This window comes from Zalophus californianus, chromosome 1, assembly GCF_009762305.2.
Source record: "Zalophus californianus isolate mZalCal1 chromosome 1, mZalCal1.pri.v2, whole genome shotgun sequence".
In the NCBI taxonomy this organism is placed as follows: Eukaryota; Metazoa; Chordata; class Mammalia; order Carnivora; family Otariidae; genus Zalophus; species Zalophus californianus.
In genome coordinates, this window is record NC_045595.1 from 117983333 (window position 1) to 117996452 (window position 13120).

Here is a 13120-nt window from a genome sequence, read left to right on the forward strand (position 1 = left end):
AGCCAAGTAAATAGAATAAACTTTAATATATTTTCTCTAGGTCTCCTGGGTGGCTCAGTTGGTTAAGCAACCGACTTCGGCTCAGGTCATGATCCTGGAGTCCCAGGATCGAGTCCCGCATTGGGCTCCCTGCTCAGCAGGGAGTCTGCTTCTCCCTCCGACCCTCTTCCCTCTCGTGCTCTCTCTCTCTCTCTATCTCATTCTCGCTCTCAAATAAGTAAATAAAATCTTTAAAAATATATACATATATTTTCTCTAATTTAGTAACTTAAATATTTAATATTTAATATAATTTAAAAAATAATATTTTTTAGCAAAGCTAAGAAAGAAATCTGAATTTCTGCTATGGACTGAATGCTTAAGTCCCTCCAAAATTCTTTGGCTGAGCTCCTCATCTCCAGTATACTAGCATTTGGAGATGACACCTTTGGGAGGTAATTAGGTCATGAGGGTGAACCCCCATGAGTGGGATTCTTGTCTGTAAGAAGAGAAAACAGGGAGCTTCTTTTCTTTCTTCTCTTCACCATGTAAGAAACAAGGGGAAGATGGCCATCTGCAAAACCAGGAAGAAGGTCCTTCCCAGACACCAAATCTGCTGGCACCTTATTCAGACTCCCAAGCCTCCAGAACAATGGCAAATAAATGTTTATTGCCCAGGCTACTCAGTCTCTGACAATTTGTTAGAGCAACCTAAACTAGGACAGTTTCCTTTTGGAAAATAAAGAAAAATGTATACTTTCTATACTTATATACATTTTATTTTCTGTTTTTTAACTAAATGTACATACTAAGAATTAAATCTGATGACAACTATTGTGACATGACAAATTTACTAAACATTGAAGAAAATATTGTATACAATTACACAAAAAATTCATTTAAAAAATTACCTGTTTTAATTATGTCTTAGTTACACACATATATATTTAGTAACTAGTTTGTAGTTTTGGCTGATACTTAGCAAGTTAACTAGAACCATTTATATCCTGCTCGATATGTTAAAAAATTGGATTCAGAACACATTAATATAATAAAATTAGTATTAATATTATTGTACACTGTAGAATAACTTTAGATAGATGTTATGAAATTCATATTTTATACAATATAAGAAACCATCAAAAAGAGAAAACTATAAATACAGTGAAACTTAAATCCAGGTGTTAATTTCCCTTTGACAACTGGAGTTGATGGTGAGCTCATGACCAGATGATTTGTATTGGTTCATCTAGAGTAACATTATCCACTCTCAGATCAATAATTAGTATCTAAAAAGAAAGTAAAATGGTAATTATTGTTTAATCAGAACAGTGTTGTTTTTTTAACAAAGATTATTTCCGTATATAAATTCTAAGTTACGGAATAGTCTTTGTTTCTCTCTTTTTGATGAATTTTTATTCCAGAGCGTTCACAACTATTTCAGTAATAATCTCACCCAACCCACTCATTATACAGATAAAAATAAATCCTAAAGAGGTGGAATGGTTGTTAAAAGACTGTGAAAACTAAAACTATCAACCAATTTTCTTGATTTCTATTATTTTATTCTTTCTTCATATTCCTAAACATGGAATTATTTATAACCGCATTACATAAATCTCTATGCTTCCTGCCCTCAAATACTAGGGCACATTTATACACAAAAATTAGACTGGAAATATGTTTTCTTTTGTATCAGTCCCAAAATGCTTTAGGATGCTGAATTTATTGCCAAAAATTTCAATTTTGTTGTGTTACTTTCTTTCACTGGACAGAATCTCAATTAGACCATGTAGGGACTAATTGTGGAGGTGACTAATTGAGCAGCTGTAGTCAATCATCTGTAATATTTTTATGATATGATGATTTCATTAGACTTTACCATTGCTTTTTCTCCGAAGCACTCACATGATTTTCTTTTCTTTTCTTTTCTTTTTAAGATTTTATTTATTTATTTGACAGAGAGACCCACAGCAAGAGAGGGAACACAAGCCAGGGGAGCAGGAGAGGGAGAAGCAGGCTTCCCGCTGAGCAGGAAGCCTAATGGCGGGGCTCCATACCAGGGCCCTGGGATCATGACCTGAGCCGAAGGCAGACACTTAATGACTGAGCCACCCAGGCGCCCCTCACATGACTTTCTGTGCCTTAGCTCAGAAGATTTTGTTTCAATTATCAAATATGCAAGAGAAAAGGAAGAGAATCAACATTCCATTCCTTACTGAATACCAGACACTTAGGGACTTTATAAAATATACTCTTCACTAAAGCACAACATTCTAGGATTTATTTCCCACACTGTAGAGTAGAAGAGTTGAAAAAGTAAAAGTTAAATAATTTTTAAAAATACATATTAACCAGATTTGTAACTGACCCCTCTTACACCAAAACCTAACCTAGTTCCTTTATATCAAAAGTGAAAAGCAACAAGTACATCAGTTAACTTTTAATGCCTGTACATAAGGCAACAAAACATGATTGTTGCTAGGAAAATGTTTTAAAAATTCTATCAGTAGAGGGGCACCTGGGTGGCTCATTTGGTTAAGCATCTGGCTTCAGCTCAGGTCATGATCCCAGGTCCTGGGATAGAGCCCAGTGTCAGGCTCCCTGCTCAGTGGGGAGTCTTCTTGTCCCTCTCCCGCTGCCCCTCCCCCTGTCATGCTCTCTCTCTCTCTCTCTCGTAAGTAAATAAAATCTTGTATCGATCGAGCAATTAAATCATGCTTTGCATGTAATTCCCACAGCGATGGAGAAGGGCAACCAGGATAAAGAAATCGACCACTTCCTACTTTTAGCATATATCTATAAAGGTTGGGAACTCTAGGTGCTCATAAATATTTGTTTTATTTAATGAATTTAAGAAGGAACTACTCAACTGTTAGTAGTTAAAATTAATAACTTCTTTTGGACTCACTGAGGTAATAAAATATCGTAAAAATTTCTTAATACTTAAAATTCTTTGTAAATTAGTTTGGAAGCAGTGGAATGAGCTTTTTTCTATAAATGATATGTTTTTATACCAAGTATCTGGTCAAAATGAACTTGAAATAATATTTGATATGTTAAAATATCTTATTTAACGTTGTTCACCTGACTGTATTCAGTTTATTTTTGTAGTAAAAGTTAGGAGCTTTATTTTTACCAATGTAGTACTAAATAAAGAGCAAGAAAATATATATAGCAAATTATTCTTTTTAATCTGATTAAACTTGAGCAGTTCAAAAACATTGATTGCTAATTGTGATCAAAAACCATTGACTATCAATTCCTGGAGAATTAATTATTTCCCTTTGAAGGATTCAGTTTCTTGGTCTGCCATATGAGACCACTGGACTAAATCAGTGATTCCCTTACCTTGCAATTTTATTTTTTTTATTTATTTATTTTTTTTTAAAGATTTTATTTATTTATTTGAGAGAGAGAGAAGAGGGTCAGAGGGAGAAGCAGACTCCCTGCTGAGCAGGGAGCCTGATGTGGGACTCGATCCCAGGACTCCGGGATCATGACCTGAGCCGAAGGCAGTCGCTTAACCAACTGAGCCACCCAGGCACCCTACCTTGCAATTTTATAAACTGGTGAAATTTTAAAAAGAAGAAAAATGGGGGTGAGGCACTGAGTTATCAACTTTTATTTTACCAAGGAAGGACATTAAGTATACAAAACTTTAACTTCCCAACCTTGATATAATTTAAAGAAATAAAAGCATTCTGATGCCAAAATAGTAATTAAGACATATATATTCTATATTAAAGGGGAAATAACACTTGCCTACAAAACAGCAGTAACAATAGGACACCTATTAAGTTTCAACTGGATGGAATGACCTTTCAGGTGCTGTTCACCTCTCACATTTCTAAAATCTATGAGGACCTAAGACTGTGGTCCAAGACATAATTATTAATTTTTTAAGTTAAAGTCAGTCAAGCAACCAGCTGTTTTGTAAGTAAAGTATCTGAAGTGACTGGTTGATTAAGAGCTAGTTATTTTTATCAAGCTATAAACACTAACAGGTACACACACACACACAATTTTAAAGTAGTAGAGACATAGCCTTGTACTTGGATCATTTATAACAGTTAGCTGTTGACTAGAATATATGTTCTTTTAAATCTACCTTTTTGGGACACAGATTCCAGAATTTAGAATTGGAAGGAGCTGAAGAGATTGTTGACTTGCATATTCTTATTGAATTTGAAAGAAAAAGAAGGGTTAAAACTATTTGTTCCAAGTAAAAAAAAAAACTAATTACTGGCAGCAACTGGACTTTAACATAAAAATCCCAATACCTTGTCTATTGTATGAATCATACCCTTATACACCTGTATGTCAAATTATTCATGAGTGCCAATAGACACTTCTATTAATTTTGCAAGGATTTCCAAATATATTTTATCCAAGATGTATTAAATATTTAAATGTAAACATTCTATAATTGAAAAAAAGATTAAATTTTGAGGCACTTTACCATATAGGGATAACAATGACTTAGAGGCTTAATGTAAATTTAATCTTACTTTGATTATGTCAGGAAAATTGTAACACAGATGCCACTAGGTTGATTCATATGACAGGTTACTAAGGATGATAATATGGTGATCAATTTGGAAGTTTAAGGAAAATGAATAAACAACAGAGGTCATAGGCAACCCATAATTATGTTTTGTTAGGGTTAGGTAATAGAAGACAACCATATAGATGTTTTGAAAAACTCCATTAATTATTTTTTCTTACGTCACTTACCTCTTTGTCTGGTTCTTGAATAAATTTAACTACTTTTGTATTTCCATTATATGTGAGATTAACCTTATTAACAGAAGTCCTCCCTTTTCCCCATATACTGATGACTCCAAGCCTCATTTCATTTTTGTTTATGTAATCATTTTTCAGTATAGTGCTTGTCAAGGTATTCTATAAAGAAAAAGAAAAAGAAGTAATTTAAACCTTTCACTTTCAAAAGCAATTAAATCTTTTAAGGCATGTTTCTTTTAACCAAAATGTATTTCATAGTACAGCAAATTATTTATTCATATATTTGAAATGAGGTATGTTATACAATAAACATAAAATATGGAAATATAAAATATGGAATAAAACTTCAAATATTATTTAACACAATTGCATACAAATGATCTGACATGAATACATACCTGGTTTAAATTAAATTGTGCCATGAAATATAAGCCTTTTTCATAGGTGTCTGTAGAGAGAAAAAAAGGTAATATATTTATATTTCCAAAGAAGAAAAATAGTAAAAACAAGAATATTTTGCTTCTCTTTCCTGGTATAAAGGGTATCAAATACCATCAAGGTATATCTCATTTTTCTCTGAGTTTACTTAACTTGTTCAAACATAGTCCAAGGAGCACTGAAATATGAAGGATGAATCATCAGAGAGGTCCCTAGAAGGACAGGGTAGGTTGGTGTGTGTGTGTGTATATTTATGTGTAGGAGGGTAACACGAAGGTATGACAGATCTAAAATCACCATAACACAGCTCTGGGAGAGTGAAAGAAGTCCAAGAATAAACAGAATTAGGTGGTGATAGTGGTGGACACTTACTGGCCACTTCAATGACTCACGATATAATCATATCTATCAAGCAAAATGAACACGACGGAAACTTATTCTAGTGTCTTTTGAGAAAAATATTCAATCGCTAGGGATTATTATAGGTCTACTGAAATCAAACTGATAAAACACAGAGTTTATATCCATTTCTTTATCGAAGTATAATCTTACCATATTTAAAATCAATTTTTAAAATAATTTTTCAGGGGGCGGAGCAAGATGGCGGAGGAGTAGGAGACCTAGATTTTGTCTGGTCTCAGGAATTCAGCTGAATAGGGATCAAACCATTCTGAACACCTACGAACTCAACAGGAGATCGAACAGGAGAGTAGCAACAACTCTCTGAACAGAGAAGCGACCACTTACTGGAAGGTAGGACGTGCGGAGAAGTGAATCCGAGGCGATATTCGGGAGGATAAACGGCGGGGGAGGGGCCTCCGCCGGCCGCTTCTGGCAAGTGCTAGAGCCGCGGAGCACAAAATCGGACCTTTTAGAAGTTGGCTCGGCGGAGGGACGTCGCTGCAGTGGCTAAGCGGGGGGTGGAATCCTCCCGGGACAGTGTGGTCTCAGGACCCTTGGGGTCACAGAGAGACCGGGGGTGCCTGAGTGCGGCAGAGCTCCCAGGTGTCGGGGCGGGGAAGCCGGCTGCAGATACGGAGCAGAGTCGCGGGCTCTCAGCTCGGGGTTGCCATAAACTGTGATCTGCGGCCCAGTCGGGGCACGGCTCCCCCAGCAAGGACCCAACAAGCAGCAGATCCGGGGAGACTCCCCTTCCTTCCCGGGGAGGAGCGGTGCGGGAACGCACTGCAGGGATCTGCTGGGTTTGGAGACTCCGAGCGGGGTCGGGTGCCAGAGATAGCAACGCTCGATCACAGGCCGGGTGAGCATGGAGAGCGGCCGGAGACCGGGGACACGGGAGTGACTGCTTTTCTCTGGGGGCGCACTGAGGAGTGGGGCCCTGAGTTCTCGGCTCCTCCGGGCGGAGACTGGGAGGCCGCCATTTTCGCCCTGGTCCTCCAAAGCTGTGCCGAGAGCTTGCAGGGAACAAAAGCTCCTGAGAGCAAACTGGAGCAGCTTCCTTAGGCCGGACCGACAAGGGCGGGGCAATTCCGCCTCCGGCAAAGACATTTGGAAACCACAGCAACAGGCCCCTCCCCCAGAAGATCAACACAAACAGCCAGCAAGCCAAGACCAAGTTGATCGATCAAGGAGAATAGGAGTACTCCAGCGCTAGGGGAATACTGCACATAGATTCATGGCTTTTTTTTTTTTTTTTTTTTTTTTACCATGATTCATTATTTCATCAAAGTTAATTTTTGTTGACTTTTTTTTATTTTTCTTTTTCCCTTTTTCAACCAACATCTTATAAATCCCTTTTTTTTAAAAAAAAAAACATTTTTTTTTTTTCATTTTTAGAGTCATATTTTATCCCTTCATAGTAGTTATCCTTGTTTTTGGCATATATATATAAGTTGTTCTCTCTTTAAAATTTTGAGGTACAGTTTCTTCTAACAGATCAAAATATACCCTAAATCACTAGTGTATGGCTTTGTTCTAGTCTCCTGCCTGATCACATTCTCTCCCTTTTTCCTTTTTTTTTTTTTCCTTAAATCTTCTTTCTTTTTTCAAACAACTTATCTTACCAAGTCCTTTTATAAAATCTTTTATAATTTTCATCTTTACAGTCATCTTCCATCCCTTCATTGTATAAACCCTTATTTTGTACATATATGTCTTTCTTCCTTTAAAATTTTAGGAGGCACTTTTTTCTAACAGACCAAAATACGCCCAAAATCTAGTGTGTGGCACTGATCTATGCACTAGCCTGATCATATTTGATCATATTCTGCCTTTTTTGAATTGTTTTGTTTTTGTTTTTATCTTTTTTTTCTTTTTTTTTTCTTTTTCTCTTTCTTTTTTCTTTCTTTCCCTTTCTTTTCCCCTGGTTTCGGGTCTTTTCTGATTTGTATACAGTATATTTGCTGGGGACGTAGTAAACCTGTTAGCCTTTTGTTCTCTCATTCATCTATTCTCCTCTGGACAAAATGACAAGACGAAAGAAATCACCTCAGCAAAAAGAACAAGAGGTAGTACCGTCAGCCAGGGACCTACTCAATACGGACATTAGTACGATGTCGGACCTAGAGTTCAGAATCATGACTTTAAAGATACTAGCTGGGCTTGAAAAAAGCGTGGAAGTTATTAGAGAAACCCTTTCTGGAGAAATAAAAGAACTAAAATCTAACCAAATCGAAATCAAAAAGGCTATTGATGAGGTGCAATCAAAAATGGGGGCACTAAATGCTAGGATAAATGAGGCAGAAGAGAGAATCAGCGATATAGAAGACCAAATGATAGAAAATAAAGAGGCTGAGAAAAAGAGAGAGAAACAACTACAGGATCACGAGGGCAGAATTCGAGAGATAAGTGATACGATAAGACGAAACAACATTAGAATAATTGGGATCCCAGAAGAAGAAGAGAGAGAGAGAGGGGCAGAAGGTATATTGGAGCAAATTATAGCAGAGAACTTCCCTAATGTGAGGAAGGAAACAGGCATTAAAATCCAGGAGGCACAGAGAACCCCTCTCAAAATCAATAAAAATAGGTCAACACCCCGACATCTAATAGTAAAACTTACGAGTCTCAGAGACAAAGAGAAAATCCTGAAAGCAGCTCGGGAGAAGAGATATGTAACCTACAATGGTAGAAACATTAGATTGGCAACAGACCTATCCACAGAGACCTGGCAGGCCAGAAAGGACTGGCAAGATATCTTCAGAGCACTAAACGAGAAAAATATGCAGCCAAGAATACTATATCCAGCTAGGCTATCATTGAAAATAGAAGGAGAGATCAAAAGCTTCCAGAACAAACAAAAACTAAAAGAATTTGCAAACACGAAACCAGCCCTCCAAGAAATATTGAGAGGGGTCCTCTAAGCAAAGAGAGAACCTAAAAGCAGCAAAGAGCAGAAACGAACACAGACAACAGACAGTTAACAGTCACCTTACAGGTAATACAATGGCAGTAAATTCATACCTTTCAATAGTTACCCTGAATGTAAATGGGCTAAATGCCCCAATCAAAAGACACAGGCTATCAGATTGGATTAAAAAACAAGACCCGTCAATATGCTGTCTGCAAGAGACTCATTTTACACCCAAAGACACCCCCAGATTGAAAGTGAGGGGGTGGAAAACCATTTACCATGCTAATGGACACCAAAAGAAAGCTGGGGTGGCAATCCTTATATCAGACAAACTAGATTTTAAAACAAAGACTGTAATAAGAGATGAGGAAGGACACTATATCCTACTTAAAGGGTCTATCCAACAAGAAGATCTAACAATTGTAAATATCTATGCCCCGAACATGGGAGCAGCCAATTATATAAGCCAATTAATAACAAAAGCAAAGAAACACATTGACAACAATACAATAATAGTGGGGGATTTTAACACCCCCCTGACTGAAATGGACAGATCATCTAAGCAAAAGATCAACAAGGAAATAAAGATATTAAATGACACACTGGACCAAATGGACTTCACAGACATATTCAGAACATTCCATCCCAAAGCAACGGAATACACATTCTTCTCTAGTGCCCATGGAACATTCTCCAGAATTGATCACATCCTAGGTCACAAATCAGGTCTCAATCGGTACCAAAAGATTGGGATCATTCCCTGCATATTTTCAGACCACAATGCTTTGAAACTAGAACTCAACCACAAGAGGAAAGTCGGAAAGAACTCAAATACATGGAGGCTAAAGAGCATCCTACTAAAGAATGAATGGGTCAACCAAGAAATTAAAGAAGAATTAAAAAAATTCATGGAAACCAATGAAAATGAAAACACAACTGTTCAAAATCTTTGGGATACAGCAAAGGCAGTCCTGAGAGGAAAGTATATAGCAATACAAGCCTTTCTCAAGAAACAAGAAAGGTCTCAAATACACAACCTAACCCTACATCTAAAGGAGCTGGAGAAAGAACAGCAAAGAAAGCCTAAACCCAGCAGGAGAAGAGAAATCATAAAGATCAGAGCAGAAATCAATGAACTAGAAACCAAAAGAACAGTAGAACAGATCAACGAAACTAGGAGCTGGTTCTTTGAAAGAATTAACAAGATTGATAAACCCCTGGCCAGACTGATCAAAAAGAAAAGAGAAATGACCCAAATCAACAAAATCATGAATGAAAGAGGAGAGATCACAAGCAACACCAAAGAAATACAAACAATTATAAGAACATATTATGAGCAACTCTATGCCAGCAAATTAGATAACCTGGAAGAAATGGGTGCATTCCTAGAGATGTATCAACTACCAAAATTGAACCAGGAAGAAATAGAAAACCTGAACAGACCTATAACCACTACGGAAATTGAAACAGTCATCAAAAATCTCCCAAGAAACAAAAGCCCAGGGCCAGATGGCTTCCCAGGGGAATTCTATCAGACATTTCAAGAAGAATTAATACCTATTCTCCTGAAACTGTTCCAAAAAATAGAAATGGAAGGGAAACTTCCAAACTCATTTTATGAGGCCAGCATTACCTTGATCCCAAAACCAGACAAAGACCCCATCAAAAAAGAGAATTACAGACCAATATCCTTGATGAACATGGATGCAAAAATTCTCACCAAAATACTAGCCAATAGGATCCAACAGTACATTAAAAGGATTATTCACCACGATCAAGTGGGATTTATTCCTGGGCTGCAAGGCTGGTTCAACATCCGCAAATCAATCAACGTGATACAATACATTAACAAAAGAAAGAACAAGAATCATATGATCCTCTCAATAGATGCAGAAAAAGCATTTGACAAAGTACAACATCCTTTCTTGATCAAAACTCTTCAGAGTATAGGGATAGAGGGTACATACCTCAATATCATAAAAGCCATCTACGAAAAACCTACAGCGAATATCATTCTCAATGGGGAAAGGCTGAGAGCTTTTCCCCTAAGGTCAGGAACGCGACAGGGATGTCCACTCTCACCACTGCTATTCAACATAGTATTAGAAGTCCTAGCCACAGCAATCAGACAACAAAAAGAAATCAAAGGCATCCAAATCGGCAAAGAGGAAGTCAAACTCTCACTCTTTGCAGATGATATGATACTGTATGTGGAAAACCCAAAAGACTCCACCCCAAAACTGCTAGAACTCATACAGGAATTCAGTAAAGTAGCAGGATATAAAATCAATGCACAGAAATCAGTGGCATTCCTATACACCAACAATAAGACAGAAGAGAGACAAATCAAGGAGTCTATCCCATTTACAATTGCACCCAAAACCATTAGATACCTAGGAATAAATCTAACCAAAGAGGCAAAGGATCTGTACTCAGAAAACTATAAAATACTCAGGAAAGAAATTGAAGAAGACACAAAGAAATGGAAAAACGTTCCATGCTCATGGATTGGGAGAATCAACATTGTGAAGATGTCAATGCTACCTAGAGCAATCTACACATTCAATGCAATCCCCATCAAAATACCATCCACTTTTTTCAAAGAAATGGAACAAATAATCCTAAAATTTGTATGGAACCAGAAGAGACCCAGAATAGCCAGAGGAATACTGAAAAAGAAAAGCAAAGCTGGTGGCATCACAATTCCGGACTTCCAGCTCTATTACAAAGCTGTCATCATCAAGACAGTATGGTACTGGCACAAAAACAGACACATAGATCAATGGAACAGAATTGAGAGCCCAGAAATGGACCCTCAACTCTATGGTCAACTTATTTTTGACAAAGCAGGAAAGAATGTCCAATGGCAAAAAGACAGTCTCTTCAACAAATGGTGTTGGGAAAATTGGACAGCCACATGCAGAAGAATGAAACTGGACCATTTCCTTACACCACACACAAAAATAGACTCCAAATGGTTGAAAGACTTAAACGTGAGACAGGAGTCCATCCAAATCCTAAAGGAGAACACAGGTAGCAACCTTTTCGACCTTAGCCGCAGCAACTTCTTCCTAGAAACATCGCCAAAGGCACGGGAAGCCAGGGCAAAAATGAACTATTGGGATTTCATCAAGATAAAAAGCTTCTGCACAGCAAAAGAAACAGTCCACAAAACCAAAAGACAACCGACAGAATGGGAGAAAATATTTGCAAATGACGTATCAGATAAAGGGCTAGTATCCAAAATCTATAAAGAACTTATCAAACTCAACACTCAAAGAACAAATAATCCAATCAAGAAATGGGCAGAAGACATGAACAGACATTTCTCCAAAGAAGACATCCAAATGGCCAACAGGCACATGAAAAAGTGCTCAACATCGCTTGGCATCAGGGAAATCCAAATCAAAACCTCAATGAGATACCACCTCACACCCGTCAGAATGGCTAAAATTAACAAGTCAGGGAACGACAGATGTTGGCGGGGATGTGGAGAAAGGGGAACCCTCCTACACTGTTGGTGGGAATGCAAGCTGGTGCAACCCCTCTGGAAAACAGTATGGAGGTTCCTCAAACAGTTGAAATTAGAGCTACCGTTCGATCCAGCAATTGCACTACTGGGTATTTACCACAAAGATACAAATGTAGGGACCCGAAGGGGTACATGTACCCCAATGTTTATAGCAGCAATGTCCACCATAGCCAAACTGTGGAAAGAGCCAAGATGCCCATCGACAGATGAATGGATAAAGAAGAGGTGGTATATATACACAATGGAATATTATGCAGCCATCAAAAGGAATGAGATCTTGCCATTTGCAACGACGTGGATGGAACTGGAGGGTGTTATGCTGAGTGAAATAAGTCAATCAGAGAAAGACATGTATCACATGACCTCACTGATATGAGGAATTCTTAATCTCAGGAAAGAAACTGAGTGTTACAGGAGTGGTTGGGGGTGGGAGGGATGGGGTGGCTGGATGATAGATATTGGGGAGGGTATGTGCTACGGTGAGCGCTGTGAATTGTGCAAGACTGTTGAATCACAGATCTGTACTTCTGAAACAAATAATGCAACATATTTTAAGAAAAAAGAAAAAGAAGAAGATAACAGGAGAGGAAGAAAAGGGGAGTATGTCAGAGGGGGAGACGAACCATGAGAGATGATGGACTCTGAAAAACAAACTGAGGGTTCTAGAGGGGAGGGGGGTAGGGGGATGGGTTAGCCTGGTGATGGGTATTGAGGAGGGCACGTTCTGCATGGAGCACTGGGTGTTATGAACAAACAATGAATCATGGAACACTGCACCAAAAACTAATGATGTAATATATGGTGATTAACATAACAATAAAAAATTAAAAAAAAATAAAAATAAAAATAAAATAATTTTTCAACTAAAATTTAAGTGCTTACTCTTTGTCAACTTTTAAGTACTTTATCACACTGCTCTAAAAGGTATGTCCTTTTATTGTTCTCATGGTTGAAGAGGAATGTGACTTCCAGAGAAGTTAAATAAATGGCTGAAAGTGAATCATATAATTATTTACAAAATCTGGAGTCAAGTGCAGCTTTCCCTGAATTCTAAGACTGTGTTTGTTTGTAAAACCAAACAAGCATGGGTAAGGCAGAAACAAGTGTTAAAA

At 37.7% G+C, this 13120-nt stretch overlaps 1 protein-coding gene across 4 annotated transcripts in view; it reads right to left on the reverse strand.

The window, feature by feature from the left end:
• Positions 1-662: 662 nt before the first annotated feature.
• The window catches only part of SI (sucrase-isomaltase), a 106230-nt gene continuing 93772 nt past the window's right edge, over positions 663-13120 (reverse strand). For all 4 annotated transcript variants that reach the window (XM_027584973.2, XM_027584972.2, XM_027584975.1 and 1 more), the window contains 3 exons: positions 5124-5173; positions 4717-4884; positions 663-1268 (listed from right to left, as the gene is read on the reverse strand). In XM_027584973.2, the coding sequence (XP_027440774.2) occupies positions 1200-1268; positions 4717-4884; positions 5124-5173 (287 nt within the window). In that variant the 3' untranslated portion in view covers positions 663-1199. The remainder of the gene's footprint in view (positions 1269-4716; positions 4885-5123; positions 5174-13120) is intronic.